Source organism: Paramormyrops kingsleyae, chromosome 20 (genome assembly GCF_048594095.1).
Source record: "Paramormyrops kingsleyae isolate MSU_618 chromosome 20, PKINGS_0.4, whole genome shotgun sequence".
In the NCBI taxonomy this organism is placed as follows: Eukaryota; Metazoa; Chordata; class Actinopteri; order Osteoglossiformes; family Mormyridae; genus Paramormyrops; species Paramormyrops kingsleyae.
This window is the reverse complement of record NC_132816.1, coordinates 10821622-10842832: the sequence shown is the minus strand read 5'-3', so window position 1 is coordinate 10842832 and position 21211 is coordinate 10821622. Positions and strand designations below refer to the sequence as shown.

Sequence of the window (21211 nt, the reverse complement as noted above, 5' to 3'; positions counted from 1 at the left end):
AGTACATTAATTATGTCATTATGTAATTGGTCAGTAGTTTTCATTGCACTGAGAATATGGGTGTTTTGCAATGTGTCAGCCACAGCATGTAATTCATTCTAATTTATAGAGACATTTTAAGCCAGATGTCATGGCTTGTAGTTGTTTTTGGGCTTTCAGACATTGCCTCAGACTATGCATTCATAGTTATTATGAAACCAGAAATTGTATCGTATCAAGCCATATTATATGACAATACATTATATATGAAACATACTTTAAGATGTAATCAAACTGGTCATCACAAGCAGCATGAAGAATACCTGAAAGTTTTACAGTTTCCCACCCTGAAGTATCATTCGGTTTCTACCTTCTCCAGTCCTGGAGATGCTCAGGTCCAGATCATCACGGGTACCGCTATGGGAGTCCAGGTACGTAGCAGGAACCCAGCCCTGCTCCTCCGCAGTGCTAACAAACCACCACCCTGACGGAACAGCACACACATGCACCCCATCAGTGACAAAATGCTGGGTGTTTAGCCTTAGTGTGATTAAAGCCAGAACATATGCAACATGGAGTGAATTGCCAGATATAAATGATGGTTTTTTTTCTGTGTTTAAGTAACGTTAACTGCATAACTTTACATGAACTGTACCTTCATGATGCGTTCATTATGCATTCATAAAACATTCAGTGTATTTTCGTAATGCATTTATAATGCTTTCATAGAACATTCACAAGCAGCATGTAAATTTACCTTAACATCCTAACATACCTCAACAGCTTTAATATACAGTAATAACAAACATCATATAATTATAATGTTTATTATTATCATATAATGTTTGTTACTAATGTATATTAAAGCTGCTAAAGTATGTCAGGATGTTATACTTCCATGCTGCTTATTAATGCATTATGAAGTTGCACTGAATGTTCTATGAATGCATTATCAATGCATTATGAAGGTGCACTGAATGTTCTATGAATGCATTATCAATGCATTATGAAGGTGCACTGAATGTTCTATGAATGCATTATGAAGGTGCACTGAATGTTCTATGAATGCATTATGAAGGTGCACTGAATATTCAAAAGTAAAGATCCTAAAAACGGGTTCAACAGTGCATTCACACTTTTAGTCCATAAAATCAAAGCATACATGTCATACCAAAAAAGCAAGAACCTTCTCATTCAAAGAATTAAGATTGTTAAGATCGGATATGACTGATCATGACAAGATTGATACGAAAACCAACATATTAAGCCAGGAAATCCAAATTTAAAATATCACATATGTCATAATGTACGACTTTACACATGGTGTAATCTCATTTTCTATATACAGAAAGTCTGGAGCATTATATAGTACTCACAGTATTTGAGGTTTATTATTCAAAGACACCAACCCACAACGCACCTTCATCAGCCTTGCAAGTGTCCCTGTCTAGTGCACATAATCCCTACTTTGAGTCTGAAGTATTGATATTAAGTGTAAATGCAATTAACTTTGCAGACGTGTCCCCGGATCAGGAAAGCAGATGAAGAGCACGGGAAATTAAGCACTCTGCTGAAAGGCTTTTCAGAAACAATAATTCATATGCGTGCAATAATTCATACTTTTAGTTCCAAACGAAAGGCAAAGATGATAAAAATGGGAGAGTACTGGTACTGCTACTGGCTGTATTACATCCATTTAAAAAGCACGAGGACCCCAGTGTTGATATCTGTCTTTGGATTCACAAGAACATTATTCATGTCCATAATTTGGAAAATATGCCATCATCCTAGCAACTAATTTGAAACAGATTGGAAGTACTTGGAAAATTATTAGGATGCAGGGAATTTTGAGGATTGCATGCTAGCAAACAGACAAATACAAGCTTTGCGATCAATAAGCTCAGAGATGTGATTTTTTTGACAGTTCCCCGGTTTCAGATGTTAAGAGGTGGATGTATAGGAAAGTAGTGTGATAGACTTACAGCACTGCGAACTGGAGTCAAAGGCTGTCGAGGCTGACCGTACTCACTCCATGGATAACAAATGTTTTACTGATTATGCTGGCTTTTAGGGAGACCCCGCGCACATCTGAAAGCGAAAGCCCATGCCGATGTCCGACGCTGGAAAAAATGAGCTCACTGCCATCGAGGCGTGGATTAAAGCGAGGCTGTCAGCATTAGTGTAAGCTCAGAGCATCACGACAGAGGAACAGACAGACTGCTGCATGCTAGCTATGAACGTCAGGCTAGTTTCAGTGTCATGGACACCAGGGCGCCATTGGATAGAACCCGGCTGACAAACTGATTTAGCTAATAAACATGATCATAGATTAAACCACAAGCCTGCAACGTTACCTCATGTAGGTCTGTTCTGCATCTTTAACGTTGACTCAACGTTAATTCCATTACAATCCTTGCATGTTGAGTGTTTTCAGTGGTTCAGTTCCTTTTTACGTTTGTTACAGCTGGTAGTTGCATGTGCACATTACAAGAACGGAGATGTTGTTCTGGCAAGATAGCTGACAGAAGACAACTTACACAGAGCAGGTGCTGATAACTAAGATCAGAAAAGTATGGCTGTAATTACCGAGGTCCTTTACAGTGTGCACATATTCAAAATGACCAAAAAATACCAGCTAATTCAACAAAATTAACACATTTTATGATGAAACTGATAATAATTCTGGCAAAAGAAATGACAGTAAAACAATCAGGAAAATTAAATTAAATGATGTCATAAATCAAACTCAGTCATTTCAATAGAATTCACAGTACCAAGACAACATCTCATTGAATCAGGGACATAGAGTAAGTGAGTCTTGAATTTTTCATCAATTATGAAAATAAGACTTTCATGATGGGATAATTTTTCAGGTTTAAGTTTATGTCTCATAGCAAAAGCCAAGGAAAACAGCTGTGTGATGCATTATTTGTCTAATATTTATTTCTATTCAAATTACTTCTCTTTATACATTAGTCAATAGGTGAAAAGATACATTCTATCCAAATTAATGAGGTCCTTTTAATTACATCACAGCAGAATAAATGGAAATGGAGCAAAGCATGAAAAATATGGGCAAATATAGGCACTGGCATTTACAAGTTTATTAAATTCCTTTAGAATATATTGCTCACTGACATTTTACACAGAGGTGGAGATTTGCGGTCCAGAGAGTACAAATCCAGACCAAGATTCTGTTTCAACCAACCAGCTGAGTACCCTGTGACTATGACTCTTTATACTCAATTGGTTGGTTGAAAAAAAATCTTGGTCTGGATTTGTACTCTCTGGACTGCAAATCTCCACCTCTGAATTTACAACATTACAGACTACAAAATAACCAGTAACTGTTTAACTAACACCACCACTGATTTTCAAACATTTTTCTGAGAACAAATTTCAGAAGATGCATCGGTAAATTGCTAATACAGATGAAGCATTCGAATGAGGCTTTTAACGCAGGGCAAACGGTCCAGGTTAGAGCTGGGTCGCCGGAATCCTGCAAACCGGACACAAGCGGCACATTCATAGCTACGCCACCCTGAAAACGGCCTACCGTGTGCAATGGGGCCGGGCTGTGCCCTCTCAGGCCCCCCCTCACACTGAATAGGAAACTGTCTACATCACAGCACCATCGGCTGGCTCCGTCTGGTCCGCACACAGACTCGATTCAATCAAACGCAAACCAACAGGAAATAACTACCATCCCATTTGCTTTAACTTTCACATAGGTGCCTTCATTACTCTTTCCGGAACACAAAGAGCTAAAGCAAGACCTGTGAAGTACATTAGAATCCACTTTCATAAAAACTGAATTAAGGGTTAGGGTGGTGCAGTGGTTTGCACTGATGCCTCCCACCTCTGGAACCAGGGTTCGAGTCTCCGCCTTGGAGTTTGCGTGGTCTCCCTGTGTCATCCTGGGGTCACCCCCCCGTCCAATGACCCAAAACGACTGGTGTGTGAGTGTGCCCTGCAATGGGTTGGTGCCCTCCGATGGGCTGGTGCCCTACCCTGGGGTCTTCCCTGCATTGTGTACCCCCACCCCCACCCCCCCACAACCCTGAATAGCACAAGAAAATGAATGGATGGAAAAACTGCAGTAGAGCAGCACTGATGGCTAAGTGGGTAGCACAGCTTGTTTGATCACGTCATACCCTCCAGGGCTGGGGGGTGAATTCTGCCTCTGATCAGCATGCGTTGAGACTACGCCTTCTATTTTCTTCTTATACTTCAATTATTTGGCAGGCGACTTTATCCAAAACCAATGTACAATTAAGAGCGCACTGTCAGCCAGTCCCTGGAGTAATCAGAGTTAAGGGCCTTGCTCAAGGGCTCAACCGCGAAATCATTCTCCCCACCAGGGGATTTGAACCAGTGACCTTCTGATCATAGGCAATTTTTTATCTATATCAGTTACTAAAACAGATCCCTGTTTGTTGCAAAAACCTGCAGAATGTGCTCACATAGACTAATAGACCATAATAATAATTCTCAAAACAGCACTGTGTAGCTCTGCGGGATAGGACTTCATGCCCATACCCAGAAGAGCGCTGGTTCAAATCCTGTGTCTGGCAGACTGATCTCAACACTGGGCCCTTGAACAAGGTTTTAACCCCAACTGCCCCAAGGACTGGCTGACCTGGCTTATTAAATCGTATGAGGGTTTATATAAAAGCATCTGCTAAATGAATAAATGGAAATGTTTGAATGGCCATGTAATGTTCAGTGGTGCCATTTCGCAAGTCGCGTCAATGAGTACTGGGCCACACAGAATCTCTCCCTGTGGCACATTTGGGGCCGTGACTTCAATGCATGCATTTCCTTTGGGATGAGATCCTGCAAATGTTTACACAGAAAGAGAAAATGGGAAAAGGGGACAATCTGGTGCAGGAGGCACGTTCTGCCATTTTGTCTCCAGACGACAATCTGTGTTTTCACAGGGATGTCACCCTGGTGAAGAGTTTTGGATAGGAGTGCTCCTTGCACCAGATTTATTAATAAATTCCTTTGAACGACTTCAAAAATGGAACCAAGAATAAAACAAGTGTTTGCCTAATTTTTTTTTTTAATCTAGTACTGCACAGATCAATCACACATTTGCTGAGTTATAAAGCAATGCTGTTGCATTAAAGCAAAAGTAAACTCAGTCAAAGATATAGGTCTTCTTAAAAGTCATCTAAGAAAGCTGCTAAACCAATTTCCCGGAACGTGGGAGGAGACGGCATATAACATGGCGGTTACAGGTCATCATCATAATCATCATATGCCGGCATTTCATCCAAAAATCAAACAAGAACAGGAATGTTTAACTTCCATGTCACTATAAGCTCTGCTATATATAGAAAAATAGCCCAAAATTATCCAGCAGCACATAAATCACAAACTGCTAGAGAGAGAGAAGGCAGCAGGATGGTGGACAGGCACACTACAGCAGATGAACTTCTCAAGGAGGTTTTCTCATCCAGCAGGAACCTGTGAACATGCCCCAGACTCCTGGAAGACTGATTCTCATTTTTATGGGGGCCCACCAGTGGGGAAATATGCGTCATTCTCAGCTGGGGACATAAAGGCAGTAGCAACAACTACAACAAGCTCTAAGAAGGGAAAAAAAAAAGATGGAAAAATAGATTCCTAGTTCCTCCAGACTGGGCACTTTTTATAAGAATCACCAGTGACCAGAAGAGTGTCACTGATGGCTGAAATCCCATTCAATGATTTCCAGGGTTGAGCTAACTAAAGCTTCAAAAGATGTAATAAAATATCCTTTTTTTCTGAATGCACCCACTACATGAGTGTTCATTTCCTGGCTAAATCCTACATTATTTAATGCAGGTGCAGCTTCCAAGGGAATTCCGGGAAATGATTTTGTTAAACAAAGATTGCAGTAGTGCACCTCCCACCTGTGTCCCATATTACTCCAAACACAAAGCTGCCAATAAATTAATAAACAAATGAATAACGAGCATAAATGCAGTTGCCTCTTCAGAAAGTATGGAAAAAAAACATCCTAATGGTCATAGTGCTTAAGCTGTGAGCAAGACTGCAAGTTTAAGCAAGGGGTTATGACTCAACCAGACAGAGATGTATCACAAATATATGAAATATAATAAATGTCAGCACTGCAACGTGAGAATTCATCTGAGTCAACTTTACAATTCATCCCCTCAATCAGGATACATACAGCCATATATACATTGCAGAACACTCATAAATTAAGGTTCACCAACATGGCTGTCACTCTCCTCCTGGAGCATATTAATCCCTAGCTCCTGCTATATCTAGTCAGATCTGGATACCCCCAACTAAAGTAACTATTAGTTATGCAACTGCCCCATAAATCCTATTTGAAGGTACAGTAATGCGATAAAATATGACCGATCGGGGAACGATTTGTGCCATTATTCTGTCGTAGCTAAATACCAATCTGATGGCCCAAGTTTGTCTTCCAAGTTTTCAAATGTGGAATTTTTGCGATGAAGTTTGTGGTGAAAATCACAGTGTGAAAACAACTGCCTTGACGCGACGATGACTGAAAATGCCTGCGGACGTCTGTGCACGCGGCGGTTTGCGGCTCCAGGCAGAGCCGGTTATTCGACCAAGTCAGTACTAGGTTATGTATAGCTATCGCTAATAATGTAATGGCTAATAATTTCAGCATATCCATTCTTTAGTGCTACAGCAAGAAACATGGTACAGTAATCTAAAATACACACTGAATAATTGAAAAGTTGTGTAGGAAAGTAAAAACTCAAAGAACTGTGTGTAGCACAATGCTGACATTTCCTTAGGTCATTCTCTATAAATGGGGCAGCTGTTTCTGTTTCATAAAGGAAAAAGAAAAAAACGAGTTTCCCTCACCCCACGAGTGAGAAAGTAGGACGATGCAAATGAACAACATATGAATGCAAACCATTTGGGCCACATTACCAGCCACTTTTAATCCTGTTTATAAAGCAGGAACCCTGTGGGTAAGATGCTCCAGAATCAACAGCGATTTGATTTGTGTCATATCAGCAAAGTGCTTCTCAAAAAAACACACACTCCATACGTACAAACATTTCCATTCATATAAAAACCACCCTAAAAACGGCCATTCTGTCCCAGAGTTCAAACTACAGGCGTGTGATTCCTAACTATTACAAAGCTTCGTGATTTACAAGATGTCTGGGACAGGTATCAGATATTTCTGAATATGTCAAGAATTTTAAATCTTGCACAGGCTTGAAACTTCATAATAATAAAAATGCAAAACATTCTGGGTGCATAAATCCTGGTATATTTGGTAAGCCGCTAGGTTTGAGCTGAAAGTTTCTTTGTTACATTAGTGACAGGGTCATACAAAGCAACAACAAAGGCAGTCATACAACTGAACACAAGATTTAAGAGCTTAGTCAAATGTATAAATACTATGAAGAGATTGGATATATTCTTATATCCCTACTAGATGAAATATGTGCAGCCAGTGGGTCATAAACAAAATTAAAATATACGACACTACACCGGGTGTTTATCGCTATGGGCAGATAGCTCATAACCAGACTATTGCACAAACATGTCATGGTGAAGTGTCAGATTATATATGCACAACATCCATCACTTCTGAGACTATCCGATACGTGAGAAGTTTTTTGTCAAGGTGTGGTCTTTATGAAAATAGCCGAACTGCAGAAGATGCACAACAAAATGGAGTCTAAGCTTCTACAAGCCTGTTTGAAGCAGTTGCTGTGCATATCAACAAATCCAAAATGCTGTTGTGATTTTTTCTTCTTCTTCATTTTCATAATAGAAAGCAGACATGTGAGATTTTGTTGATTCTTTTTGCTCTATGAAGACGTCCTCATTAGGAAAGTAAGCAAGGGGAAGCGTGAAACAGAGAGAAGGAGACTTACAGCAGGACCAAAAAAGGCATGGAATACAGTTAGAGGAAGCACTGAAGAGCCATATTCCCTTCCCATCCAGTCCAATCCCAAAAGCCCAAACATAATACAGTAAGTATAGAAAAATGTGACTAACACACTGTCCTTCCCACTGCACATAACCCCATTAAAGGCTATGGATACAGGGAGAAAGTGTTTGATGCTGCTCAAATATACGTACGCTGGTTATAAAACAAACCAAACTGTAGAAAATTCCAGGAAGACATACATAAACCACATGTTCAATGGGGAAAAAATAAGAAATGCTGAGTGGAATCACTCTGTAATGGCAACTTAAATTAGAAGCAAACAAGCACAACAAAAGATAAAAATAGACTTAAAGCTAAAAAAGAAAGTTATTGCTATATTATAGAATACCAGATTCGTGAAACACTGTTGACACAACATCCAGTCACCTGATTTGGCAAGACACTTGTTCCTCAAGTGGTCTTATGTTGAAAGGCTTCTTCAAACAAGAACATTCCTAAAGTTCCCAGAACTTGATTGAAGCAGGCTGTTGTTTTTCATAGAGACAGCTTATCCACATGACTTTAAAACTGCAGGAGCATCCCTGCACTTATGTTTGGCCCATGCTAATCTGTAATGGAATGGAATTCTATACCATTAAATGTTTCTGCTACATTTTTAATGGATGGCTGTCCAGTTAGCACAAACAAGGCTTAGCTTACAAGATCACAGAATACAGCCAACCACTTTTATAATGATGGTGACATAGTGTTCCACCAACTGACATGTACAGAGGCAGCAGTAAAACAACTATCAATAATTAAGTTTAACCGTGTTGGTCGTTTAGAATCATTATTGCCTTCACTATGCCATAGTCCTGGAGAATCCATTAACTTATAATAATGAATTAGTCTTTTTCACTGCCTTTTTTGGCAAGTATTAGGATTTTCCATGAATCCTGTAACTGTTGTTACATATTTGTGAACTAGAAGATCCTTGGTTTTGGCAAGTATGCACCTAAACTGCAATATTATAATACTGATGCCATGGAAACAGTACCTTAAATAAAAAAAAAACACCATATGCATCAAAATATCTTCTACAGCCAAACTGGATATTGGAATATCAACCACATATATAAAAAAACCAATGATCAAGACAGGATTACATGATACCTCGGACTAGCTGGTGTGTACATCTCCAGGTATTCAGAAATGTCCTTGTTGAAGGATTACCTTAAATCACATCAATGAGTCAATGCTTAGCTATTCTGAGCCTTTTTTCTACAGTTTAAGAGTTTCTGGCACTTAAACATTTTGGCCCCAATAAATGTTATTTTACTAGATGGTAGGTCATGAATCTTGAAAGGAAAAATAGATCCTGTAGCCAACCTCATTCACACTGCAGCAAATAGGCACACTGCACTGTTCACACTGCAGCGAATAGGCACACAGCACTGTTCATACTGCAGCGAATAGGCACATTGCACTGTTCACACAGCGGCGAGTAGGCACACAGCACTGTTCACACAGTGGCGAGTAGGCACACTGCACTGTTCACACTGCGGCGAGTAGGCACACTGCGGCGAATAGGCACACTGCACTGTTCACACTGCGGCGAATAGGCACACTGCACTGGCCTTATACTCTAATACGTCAACGAATGGAATGAGACGGTACTTTTTGATTGGGATGTTAATGCAATCAAAGTAGCCTTGTACATCCTTGGCTGTGCAATGGGCTTTTTTAACAGACATATGTATAAATTCGGTTCTAGTGAAACCATGTAAGAACCACCGGCCAGATGTACTTTATTAAACAGAGCGTCTATTTACTGAAACAAAGTAGCTGATGTTGAAATTTCTGAACCGGACAGACAAACTGGGCAGATAAATTGCATCAGGCCATGTGACTTTCCGACCTCTGACCCCAAAAGCTGTTTCAAAGGTAAAGTTGTCCTTTCCCTAAGATGTGGCCCATGTAAAACGACACTTATTTCCAAAGTCTCAGAAAGCTCCCAGACATTACACAACTGATGAAGTGATGAGATGTGAGGTCACGTTGCCCTTTAACGAATCCCATGGAGTCGATTTACATTGCTATATGATTACATCACTATAATATAGAATATTCAAGGGTCTATAAAAGAACACATTAATCTGAGACATGTCAGGAGGATAGATTCTTCTCATAGTACTACTGGTCACCTATATTCCCTGATTGTCTTTCACCTTCATTAAAAGCTTACATCAGCCTACAGTTGAGCAAAATCATTAACACAAAGCTTATTTATACTAAAGTGCTAAATATCTCATGTAATTTATTGAATAATCATAGCCATTGCAAAGTCAAAATATCGTAACACGGACCATCGTAACCCCGGTAGCGCCCATATGTTATGGTTTGCTTGTTAACAGCACTGGATTTTAGAACGAGCCACTGAGTAACTTTGCACATGGGTAACATAACATGATACTATACACAAGCCCTGGTGTAGGAGTATGGCTGTCTAACTAGCTGTCCACAGTACTGTGTACAAAGAATGATTTGTTTTTGCAATGACAGCTGTTTAGCATGAGCTGTATAACAGTAGGCAGAACACACTCAATGGTAAGCCCTTTTATTTTTCCATTTTCGCAACACTAGAATCAACATGTCCATTTCTGAAACCCTGCATCGCTTATTGTTTAAAGAGGGAAAATATTGAATACTGCACAAAAATAACGAAAGACTAAAGTTAGTATATTGGATATCGCCAACTACAGAATGCTGTCTGTTTAAGGGATCAACATGCCAGGGATAATAAAGACGTAATGTTAAATCCACAAGCCTGTCAATAAACGGCTAAAAAACGGAATGACCTCGGGAAAATGTAGCATGCACCTGACCCTGTTTGCACTGGCATGGCCTTATGAAGTGAGGTCACCACTGGTTCAGCCTCCTTCCAGCCCAGAAGGTGCCGCAGTTTAAGAGCTTCTGCACTGCAAGTGCATCATAAATATAAATCCTGGCCACACAACTGCATTAACTGTATTAATAGCATTTTCCTTCTTTAGGCAAGACAGTGATGCTCATACCACTGCATTCAAGACCATAGAACCTGTTTTCTTGCTTATTTCTTTGCAAAGGAAAGAAAAAATACCATAGATAAAAGCCAGTGTTTTTTTTATAGATATAATTCCTAATTCAAATTTCATGTAGGGACAGTAGACACACATCAACTGTTACTTACGAAGCTGTACATTTATAAAATAAAACTATGTATAGTTTCTATGGTAACACTTTAACTGCACCTTCATAATGCATGCATTACTCATTCATAGAACATTCAATGCATCGTCATATGATTATACAATTATAATATTTGTTATCATATAATGTCTGTTATTAATGTATATTAAAGTTGTTACAGTATGTTAGGATGTTAAGGTATACATATATATATATATATATATTTATATATAAATATATATACATACACACACACACACATATACATACACTCACACCAAACATCTTGACAACTTACAAATAAGCAGACATAATTCTAGAAGTTGTTAAATGTAACTGTATCTCTAAATCAACATACTTTCCGTTAAAAATGTGGTTAAATATAACAAACCACTATTGGAAACATCAGAGTTAACACTGGTTTTCCATTGACCAGCACACTGGCTAGCATGCAGCAAACCTCCCCAAAGCCAACTGGATTGGGAATCTCAATACAGTAGTCTAAATAACTGACAGTTTCCGTGTGCCTCATCAGCTCTGCTTTTCAGTGTGACATGAAGACCAAGAGCATGCTGGAAAATGTGGCCAGTTTAGCTACCCTGACCTCCATCCCTCTTCCATCCACACACACACACCTACGAGTCTTTTCATTTTTATTCCATAAAACATCATTACATTACATCTTAACTTCTTTAAAATATAGCTATATATAGGACATTTGACCACAAGAAGATATCCACAATACCCATAAGTGTTCACAAGAAAATGGTTTTCTGTCAAGCCTGGTTATATGCTCATGCGAATATACACAATGAATGATAAATCATTGACCAAGCCGATATATAAACCCATTAATTACTTGAACACTTCCTCTGTTGACAGGACTCATGTATCATTGTGCTTAAGTTTTCAAGTGTTTAAGCCGGCATCTCACAATACCTTCCTGGCACCGATAGCCAGCTATCGTGAAAAGCAAAATAAACCTGAAAATCCATGGGGTTTCCAGGGACACTTCAAAGAAGACATGCTAAGCTGACTCTATAAAGGCCTCGGCGGTATGGCGTTTCACTACTGACAGACATAAAACCAACCCTTTGCTCGCTTTAAACTTTTTCCGAAAAAAGGTCTGAAAGTCAAGTACATAGATCTTTTTTTTTGGATACTTAATAAGGTGCAGCAATAAAAACTCTAGGAGTGAAAGAAGAGGGTCTGAACATTCTCCTTCTGCCCTATACAGTGCGCTCATTATGTACAGCTGGGATACAGAAAAACGGTAGCAAACGAAAGGGTTATTTTATCCAATTCTCAACATCGCTAGTAAAAATGTGCTTTTGTCATTAAAGAAGAAGCTCTCTGCTTCTGTATTCAAATGCCCTCTGCCAGACGCATTACAAAAAGGTATGGCAGTAACAGAAATTAAACTGAAAGCTCTATATTCAGATGGGAAGAAAAAAACTGAAAAGAACAGTAAAAAGAGAAGCTGTGTAGTGATAAAATAAACCTAAAAACAATTAAATTGACATCCCTTAAAAAAAATCATGTTCTGCATTGTTCTGTATGATTAGTGCTATGCATAATATATAGTGATATATATGCAAAAATTGCACATGTATTCATTGCAGAGCAAGATTTGTAGTCTTTCTACTTGAGGTTTAAACAAGAGCTACACATCTTTTTTACAGCATCATATATCAAAAAGCCATCCAACTTTTTTTTTTTATCTCAGAGTTGGTGCATAAAAAGTCATTTTTAAGGAAAAAAGGCGTCAGATTTGGCGTACAAGTACAGTATGACAGTAACATTCAGTGCTGAACAAAGAACCAAACAATCATACGACCCTCTTTTCTGTCTAAGGAACCTCGATCATTAATATATGAGTCTAGGAGACATTCTTACTGCAAAAGGCAACATTCTGGCCTCAAGCCTGAACCAACAGGGGGGTGAGGAGGGAATGGGGGTGGGGGGGGGGGCTGGACAGCCGGGACGGTTGGCCAAAGCGAGCCTCCAGATGGAGCTAGGACACAGTTTGGAGGTTTTGGGGAATGGGGGGGGGGCAAGGGGTTTGGGTTGGGGGGGCAGTGGTTGCAATTTTTGAGGACAAAGGGGAGAAAAAAAACAAACAGATCATGGAGCATAGCAAAGAGGTCAAATCAAAAAGGGTTTCTTTTTCTTTTATTGGGGGGGGGGGGGGATCAGACACTCACCGCTCTCGCTTTTCTCAATCACGTCCACCAGCTCCCCAGCCTGCAGGCTGATCTCAGAGTTCTCCTGCTTCTCGTAGTTGGCTACCACAATGTACTGCTCCAGCACCATGGGGTCTGAATTGTCGATTCCTGGGGAGGGGAAAAAGCAAGCCGTCAGCCAGCTTCCAGCCATGGCTCCCCGCGACCGGCCGCCGGGCACCCGATACGCCATAGGCCAATTCGTCAATGGTCCCCAGCCAATCAGAACACAACCGCGGCTCAATGCATATTCCCAAAAGTCTGGCCATATAGCTGAATCTGCCTCCAGCCCAGAGTGAAGGGCAAAGCAGCATCTGAGAAAAAAAGAAAAATTAAAAATAAAACCGTGTTGCGTTTTAGTTCATGGAAGCGTTCGGCTAAAGGTATTCCGTTTGAGTGGCTGGGCCTTCCCCATAGTCGGGCGGGCGGCAGAGAGAGAAGGAGCTGCAGACGGTTAGGATGTGACTCTGTAGTGGAAGAATAGGAAAGTTTCCCCTGGAAAATAAACAGTCTGCAAAAAGACTCCTTCTCCTTTCTCAGGCTGGAGCTGGTAGGCGAGTGGGGGCTGCTTACGCCAATCATTAGCGTCTACACTAGTCCTTAAATAGAAACATATGAGTGGGACGGAGTTCGGCAAAGAGGCTGGGCCTATGTTTATATGAAACACAAGAAGAAAGCATTCGCTTGGCTTAGTAAGAAGAGCTCCCCCCATTCTTTATATTTTAACCTCTTAAGTGCCAGTAATGGCTTTATTTATTTACACAATCGTGATAATATATATTTAGCTGATTGTTAATGCTGTACAAGTATGCATCAATGATTAGAAAGTGGGTTTCGGATATTCTTACATTTTTCCATATATATTAAAAGTCTGTATGACAATAATATGCAACGTTCTGCAAAACTTTCCCACATAAATGAGGCACTAGTACTTCATTCTGCTCAGATAGTTTTTAAGGTGTCTATTTGTAGAAAGTTTGCCAACTAAAAAACAAATAAATAAAGATTATGTTCACATTATGCAATCTTTGTTAATAACTAGCACTAGGTGAACAAAAATACCAGGAAGCATTAAATGCAGGTGAGAAAATGCAGAGTCAGCGATTAACTTGGCTCTGCAGAGAGGCTAAAACAATAAACACTGGACAGATATGGCACAAAACGTTAGAAAAAGATTCTGCCAGGCCTTCTGTTATAATCCTTCTATTCCTTAGCTAAATAATCCAATCCAAGTCTTTTTTTTTTATAAAAACAATACTGGTATAAAATCTCATGCGGCTTCATAATCATTTACGGTTTTTTCATTATGACGTCATTCACAAGCTTTCAATTTCACTGAAGCTGTAATTCCATCTGAAGAACAACAGTAAAAATTCCCCTAAAATGTTTAAAACAAACAATAAAAAAATTAGAAAGAGAACAAAATATATATATATATAAGATAAATAACCAGTGTGCATTCTTTTCTTGTTCTGACATATACGTTGTTTATGGGGTTTCCCAGAACCACTTTCAAACCCAAAACACTGGAAAACTTAATTGTCCATTAAGTCAGATTCAACTACCGCATTTAAAAGCCAAAGAAATGTAAGCCCAGGCTTAGATTCTGTACAGGATGGAAACCAAAATTAAGCACGAATGTAGACACATGCGGCTAAAAGATTAAAAGGTACCACAAGCTACCAAAAGCTGCATAATCTCCGCTGCTCCCATAATTTCTTCCAAGCCATCATTTGGCACTAATATCCAGCTATAAAAATACTTACCTGCAAAATTTAAAAATACGGCATAATTGTGGAATTTTGTGCAATGTCTGTCTGTCCCTGAGGTAGTGATTTGGATAATTCACAATGCTCTTTAAACATCAAAGCTACATTTTTATAGCTTACCGGTAAGTAAAAGAACCAACGATGAAACATGATCCAATCAATAAGGCATCTAAAGTTAAAGCTCTGATTCTCAGCTTCCTGGATGAATAAAGCAAGCGGTTCTGAAGCTACACTTTCTGTCGCTGCTACAGAGCGTAATTTCTGAGAGGATCCCTTGTGCTGTATTTTCTGCAAAAAAACATAACAGAACAAAACTACTAGCTAATAGGTGTGTTTGCGAGGTCACCAACATTATAAAAGCCCTAATGTACGATGCATTAAAGCATCTCAAAACACAATGACAGAAAAAAAATCAGGCCTTTAGCTTGCGATCAGCAAACCTGGAAGAGATGGTTCCGCAACCAAAAACACAATTCAAAGATGGAAAAGCCATATGAAAACCCAATTAAACCAATCAATGTCTGCAGTATAGAAAGGCAGCTGAAAGCTTCAGGACTGAAGATTCAGCACACAGGGTCAGCAGACTAAACAGCTTCCTGTTAATGGAAAAATGTATTTGGACGCCACGCAAAAATGCTTTTTGTTCATCATGTCCAGTTTCTGCAGGTGTACATGTACCGTCACCCTCATATTATAGCAGCGCGCATTAAGCTGTAACAAATGTAGACGTTTTTTCGCATTATATCAAACAGGGACCTTCCATCCATCCATATTCTGTATCCCCTTGTTCTATGGAGGCTTGCAGGGGGGTCCAGAGCTTATCCAGGAAATCGGCACAAGGCAGGGTACAACCCAGGATGGGCCACCAACCCATCGTAGAACATAGATCTTAGAGTGCTCATTTTTGTTTGTGGATAAACCTCAACAACTTAAACCATTATGCTAATGGTTCATCCCTTTTTCGACCTTTGAGAATTTTAATGTGACTTTGATTTGTATCCTCAGTAAGTGCTGCACAGGCTAATGTGAAACCAAGAAGACACTACTGTCTTTCACAGGTACAGGTGACTCTCCATCCTAAAGTGACAGAAAGTTAAGGATTCTAGCTCAAGAATGTTCTAATATATGGATTTTGCACTAAATTTATATAAAAATTAATTATTCCAAGTACATAACTGGATGAATACCGTTCACTTACCAATAAATGTATGATATAGAAATATACAGTATACAGAACTTTGTAGATTGGATAGCACATGGGAGAGTTTTACACAAAACTGCATTGAGGGAAGAAGGGAAAATGATTGGTTCAGAGAGATAACCAATCAGATTGTAGAGGAGGTAAATCCAAGCAACTAGAGGAAGGGGAAACATCCAATCAGATGTCTTGGTCCCGCCTCCTCTAGTTGCTTGGACCCACCTCCTCTACAATAAGATTGGTTTTCTCTCTGAACCAATCATTTTTCATTCTGCTCTCAGAACAGTTTTGTGTAAGTAAAGCTCCCACAAACAATTTGTTGATGGACATTAAGTAATCAAATTTGATATTTTGTATTTTTAGAATTAACATCACTAAATCTGAGCGTGCTGAAACAGCACTAACAGGAGCACTAAGTACAGTAACGTCACTACCCCATCCTCTCCTAGTCTCCCCAGCCAGTCCAGCGGAACATAAACATGCAGCGCCTGGCGGCCAGACGCTGAAAAATACATTAAATCGACGAGCAGCTTGCAGTTTAATGCACAGCAGCTACTGAAGTTAAAAAAAACATACACACAGATAAATAAAACGCAAATGATCCACTCAGGCGGCAAATGAGAAAGCAGGGTGGACCAAGAGAAGCTCATGCCGTAAGGAAGCAAAAGGTGGGGGCGACAGGGACGTGCAGGAATCACAGACACACAGTGCAGCATCACAGACACACGTGCAGCATCACAGACACACAGTGCAGCATCACAGACACAGTGGCTACCTGGCGCCTCTGTCTTCTGGCTGCCCGAGAGGCTGTACATCCATACTGAGCGTCAGAGGGAAAGGAAGAGAGGAAAGAAGAGGAAGAGTTATTCAGCCGCGTGAAAGGTCATCGCTGGCCAAGGAAGGCTGGCCAGCCACAGCTTCAGAGGAACCAATTCACATGCACAGGATGCCGAGGGTTCTGGCTTTATCGATTCCCTGGGAAATAACACGTATTCCTAAGGAAATTAAGGACTTCAATGCAAAGATATATAGGTGGCATCCAGAGCGAGAAGAAAAAGAGCAGCCGCTGCATGGTAATGATGGTGCACGTCATCGCATGAAGCAATAGCATCTGCGTCAGCGTTTCCGAAACCGTTTTTTTTTTTTCGGAATACCACATGTACTCCTGTTTTTATCCAGTGTGGTAATAGCATATTACCAGTGTGCTACATTGTCCAGAGCTAGCTTTGCATGCTGGGGGCACTCTCCCAGGCCCGGGGGGGAATGGGCCAATGTCACAACCAGTCAGGAAATTAAATATCATGCATCGGTATGCAGTGAGCCAGGGTAAGATTGGGGGGGTGGGGGGGGGGGGTGATGTTGGAATTGAACAGTCCAGAACTGTGCCAAAGGGAACCATGTACTAAACAAAGAGTGTGCATTGCCTGTTTGAACCCCCCCACCGCCAAGAAGATGTTGACCATCTTTGTTTAAAATGTGAGTGTGTGAGTGAGCGCAGACATGAAATAAGAGAACTGAACGCACAGAAGAAAACAAAGAAATGCCGCAGCCCTGCTCTCCCGTTGCCCTCTCCTGACGTTATTCATGCCCCCCCCCCCCCCCGCTGTTCGGAGGACGGGATGCTTTCGCTTTCAGGGAAAAGCCGTCACATGACTGCGCCGAAAACAGCGAAAACCCAACAGATATCTGCCTCCCTTCCTGGGTCTGCACTTAAGCCAGATTTCTTGCACAGCTTTTAACATCTGATTGATATTACCCCCAACACACACCCACACGCACACACACACACACACACACATTCTGAATAGCTAATTCCTTCCAGGTGCCACTGCTGTGCCTGACAGTCTTCTCTGTTTTCCTTTCCCTGTTTTACGAGCATGGACGACATTTCTTTGACGACTGTCCAACACACAGGTCCACATAACCTCTCACCACTATAGAACCAACTATAACTTTAAAATATTGTGAGTAACCGGGCTACATTTTAACCAAACCTTCACAGTACATTCTATCTAATTTACCCCCCACCCCCAAAAAAACATCTGCCCCTCATCATTAACATCCTCTTAAAAAAAGGACTGGTTAAAATTAAGATCCCTTCTTTAGATGGCATGACAACTAATAACGGCTGGCAAAAGGAATAAAACAGTGCAAAACTGATTTTGATTTACATATTTAGATCCTCAGGGATCCACCAACCGTCCACGTTTTTGATCCCTCACAACACCCAATAGTGAACTGGCAGGGAGCAAAAACATGGAATGTCTGCAGGTCCTCAAGGACCGGAGTGGGATTCACTGGCGTAAGTTAATGATCAGCAGGCAGTAGCCGACCACTAGCATGGTGACCTGCCCCAAACACCTGCTCTCTGACAAACAATGGTTTCACGTGGGAGGTTGCGGCATTAGGACAAAGCTCTTCTACACAGCCTGGTTACTGTTGTCAGGCTAAGTGCTGCTCCCATCTTAGATATTTCTCTTCCAACAGGGTGGGGTATACATTTCTGAAACTTTGAGAAGACAAACTTTACAAAAAGGAAATATTAATAATTGATAGTATAGCCTTAATAACTGATCTACTCTCTCTCTCTTTCACACAAACACACACACAATACTGTGCAAAAGTCTTAGGTAGTCAAAGAAATTAAAAGCTTAATGTTGGTGTAAAACTATGAAATCATGTCTGTCATAGTGTGTCACCTAAGTATTAACAACAATCATCCAATATACCCATGCAGTTGTTTGACTTGACCACTAGCACACCATGTTTGGCTTGTCAATACCTCAATCAGTTACTTAATTAATTGACTTGTTAACTAATTGAGTTGATGGTGAAATGTTATAAATACATGAAATAGCTGAGGTGCCCCTGAGGAGAGCTTTGGGAGCTGTGTTCATCTAGCCATCTAGCAAGGTATCAGTGAATTTTGGGGAACAGGGAAAAAAATCGTGTGTATTTTTTGTGGTTTTACTGTCAATTTCTGTATTTTCTAATGTTTTAAATAGTTTTTTTCTGAGCAAACATTCCCTTACTACCCAGACAAATAGCTTTAAAGATTTTCTTTGACTGCCTAAGACTTCTACTCAGTGCTGTATAATCACACGACAAAAATAAAATCTTGCACATGGATGGATGCGCAACTCCTGGAAAAACTCGACAAACATAATTGGCATTAATACAAGAGCAGAGAGGAACGGTGGCAGAACAGGAACGTGTGATATCTCAATTCACTTATTTCCCAGCACACACATGGCCAGTTGGCATCGACAGGTGGCAGACGATTTGAATGGGTGTGTCGAAAGCCCAGCCCGTCCACTGCATCGCGGGCAGTCCTAGCAGTCCACTGCATCGCGGGCAGTCCCAGCAGTCCGCTGCATCCCGAGCAGTCCGCTGCATCGCGAGCAGTCCCAGCAGTCCAGTGCATCGCGAGCAGTCCCAGCAGTCCACTGCATCGCGGGCAGTCCTAGCAGTCCACTGCATCGCGGGCAGTCCCAGCAGTCCGCTGCATCGCGAGCAGTCCCAGCAGTCCAGTGCATCGCGAGCAGTCCCAGCAGTCCAGTGCATCGCGAGCAGTCCTAGCAGTCCAGTGCATCGCGAGCAGTCTCAGCAGTCCGCTGCATCGCGAGCAGTCCCAGCAGTCCGCTGCACATCGCCAAACCATTCAATGCAGAAGCTTAATCCTCCGACCCAGCCCAACAAATGTCACTAGCGAACCCATATTGCTGTATAACGCTATGGATATTATGAGATTGTGGACATATTTTGAATTATTGCTATTCAAATAAGGATTCTACATATTCTACATATTACAGTTATGTGTATGTTTGTGGTTTTAGTAATTTTAAAGTTTGATGTAATCTCATCCATCCTATTGCTTACCTTATGGCAAGTATGGTTGAACCTACACAAGCACATATATTGCAGTCTCATGGAAAAGAAAACACAGCCAGCTTCTCTTCATTTTCAGTATGGGTTCAACAGTTATGACCTCAGCTGTCTGATAACATATTTTTTTATTGTAAAGAATCCACCTCCTAGCAGCCCATAGTATCTGATTTCTTCATTCCAGTTGGCACTGCATAAGTGCACCGACTGTTTCAACAGCAGTTAATCAGATCCTCCAAGCAGAGACAAGGGCCTCCACCGAACACACACTGAATTACGTGTAGGGTCACGTGACCACAGTGTTTAAATGCCGGAGGATGAAATGCAGCTGTTCGCCTCTGATCTAATAACATTGCAACGAGACTTTCTGGGGGTGTGCAGCGATATGGCTGCAACTTTCATTGCGTTACCCAGTTTTACTAGCGTTAATGCTGACCAGATCTTCCGGGCAACCTATAACACCACGAAAGACAGTACCTAACCAAACCATGCCCTAATTTTCACAGCTACATCAGATTTGTGTTGCGATAATGGAGAATTTTGTTAACAAATAAAATGGAGTTTGATGCCGTAGGTGAATGCTAAAGCTAACTCACCATTTGTTTATTAGCACAATTTTTTATTAATGATCTTCATTTTATGCAGACGGTGCAATACTGAGATACATGCAAAAACGCAGAGCAGCTGCGCAACGTGAAATGCATCATCAGAAAACGCAGCTGGGGATTCATACACAGTGAACTGTGATCGCAAATCCCATGCAGATTATATGGAACGATATCTACATCTGTGCCAAATTCTTCTCAATCTTCTGGATGGCATTAGCCTTAATTACCCAAAAAAAGAACTGTAGTTAGGTGTTCATAGAGCTGGGCTCGTGCATAAACACTCCAAACACACTCAGTACTCAGGAAAAGTAGCTACATTGCTCCACTAAACGATGTTCCCCTAAATGATATTTCGCTAAAGCAAATTACAATAAAGGGAGTTATACTTAAGGGTGTTAGGCTAAAGGGTTACACTAAAGGGAGTTACGCTAAAGGGA

General features: G+C 40.7%; 1 protein-coding gene across 5 annotated transcripts in view; it reads right to left on the bottom strand.

The window, feature by feature from the left end:
• Nucleotides 1-21211, bottom strand: part of sh3pxd2aa (SH3 and PX domains 2Aa) — an 85315-nt gene that overhangs the window by 16430 nt on the left and 47674 nt on the right. For 4 of the 5 annotated variants that reach the window (XM_072703876.1, XM_072703878.1, XM_072703881.1 and 1 more), the window contains 3 exons: nucleotides 17057-17101; nucleotides 13297-13425; nucleotides 350-463 (listed from right to left, as the gene is read on the bottom strand). In XM_072703876.1, the coding sequence (XP_072559977.1) occupies nucleotides 350-463; nucleotides 13297-13425; nucleotides 17057-17101 (288 nt within the window). The remainder of the gene's footprint in view (nucleotides 1-349; nucleotides 464-13296; nucleotides 13426-17056; nucleotides 17102-21211) is intronic. The other variant, XM_072703877.1, reaches the window with a different exon arrangement.